General features: G+C 30.8%; 1 protein-coding gene across 1 annotated transcript in view; it reads left to right on the top strand.

Moving 5' to 3' along the window:
* The window catches only part of LOC100197234 (all trans-polyprenyl-diphosphate synthase PDSS1), a 28874-nt gene extending 27477 nt beyond the window's left edge, over positions 1–1397 (top strand). The window contains exons 7-9 of the mRNA XM_065810375.1: positions 434–547; positions 876–959; positions 1032–1397. Coding sequence (XP_065666447.1) covers positions 434–547; positions 876–959; positions 1032–1172 — 339 coding nt within the window. The 3' untranslated portion in view covers positions 1173–1397. The remainder of the gene's footprint in view (positions 1–433; positions 548–875; positions 960–1031) is intronic.
* Positions 1398–1631: the final 234 nt, after the last annotated feature.

The raw sequence follows: 1631 nt of genomic DNA, 5'->3' as shown, positions 1-1631 counted from the left end.
ATGGCTGCAAAACATAAATATAAATTAATGATTTTATTCTGTTATAGAACATGTTGACTAATATTACTTATTGTACCAAGTGGTCGTAAACTTTTGCACATCTAATTATAATAATTCCAATATATAAATTCACTAATAAAGAAAGACTACAAAATGACACTGGTTGGAATCTTTTACCTTTCACACTATTACAACATCTGTTGTACGGTTTTTTTCTTTTTGAATGGATGATGCATATATAAAACTTATGTTGGAATGAATGATTTATTTTAAAAAATGTAACTAGTTATGTAGTTAAAAAAAAATATTCATTGTTAAATGTTTCTTTTTATTAATTACATTTATTTTCTATGTATTATAATTTTTTTCTTAACTTTTCATCTTTTTACTATTATAATTAATTTATAACGTTAAATGCAATTTGTTTTTTTAGTTAGTGGATGATGCCCTAGATATTATTTCATCAGCAGAGACGCTTGGAAAACCAGCTGGTGTTGACATGTCTTTAGGCTTAGCTACTGCTCCAGTACTTTTTGCAGCACAAAAGGTTTTTCTAGTTTATTTTTATACTTAGTCTATCTTATTTTTGTTGCCAAAAAACGGATTTATTGAGACACGGGTAGAATTTGGAAATTTCGATGTGCTGGAGCCCCTACGTCCCTAACTTTATTTCCACGCTTTATTCCCGCACTTTACCCCTTCGAAAAACTGCATTTCTGCATTAACAATGCCCAGTTTATTGTTATTTAATGCTACATACACAGATTTATTGTTATTTATGTTACAGATATAGATTTATTGTTATATTTATGCTGAAGAAATGGAGAAAATAAAATAAATTTAGTTACACAGTAAATGTTTATATATTTGTGTAGTTTCCTGACCTGCATGCCATAATTGGGAGGCGATTTAAAAATAAAGTCGAAGACGTTCAAAAAGCGCTTGAATATGTCAATCAGGTGATTTCTTAAATTCATTTTTGTTTTTAATAAATCATTAGTTTATATTTATTATTTTAATGTTTTATTCAGAGTGATGGTGTTTCAGAAACATTTATGTTGGCTTCAAAATATGCGATGGAAGCTTGTAAAAGCATTAGCAGCTTAAAAGACTCGGAAGAGAAGGCTGCACTTATAACACTCGCTAATTTTGTTGTCGAAAGAAAAAGGTAGCACACTAAAATTATAGGGAAATATTCAAAATTATTTGGAACATGGTGGTAAATTCGTTTGCAGAAACTATTTCATCTTGGAATCTTTAAAGCCGTGTTCTCAGCAGTTGTCTTTTAGCGAAGTTATTTATTATACAATTGATAATGATAATACATATCCACTGGATCTATATTGACATCATCAACTGGATCTATATTAGCATCATAAGTGGGCTATTGCACTTTAGCTCGTTTATCTTGAAGGCCATTAGTAGCTTGTGCCTAGAGAGTCGAGTTACGGTTCTAAACAAAACGTTTAGGATTAGCACGCTAATAGCATTTATATATTATCATCCTTATCCATAACATTATTCTAGCTGTGTACTTGGGTGCATGTTACTAATGATTCACTAAATAACTGGGGATTTAAGCCCCAGTTGTAAAGATGCTGATATGCGTCCGTTAGATGCTCCGGCGGACG

This window comes from Hydra vulgaris, chromosome 11, assembly GCF_038396675.1.
Source record: "Hydra vulgaris chromosome 11, alternate assembly HydraT2T_AEP".
Taxonomy (NCBI): domain Eukaryota; kingdom Metazoa; phylum Cnidaria; class Hydrozoa; order Anthoathecata; family Hydridae; genus Hydra; species Hydra vulgaris.
This window is presented reverse-complemented; position numbering and strand designations above follow the sequence as displayed.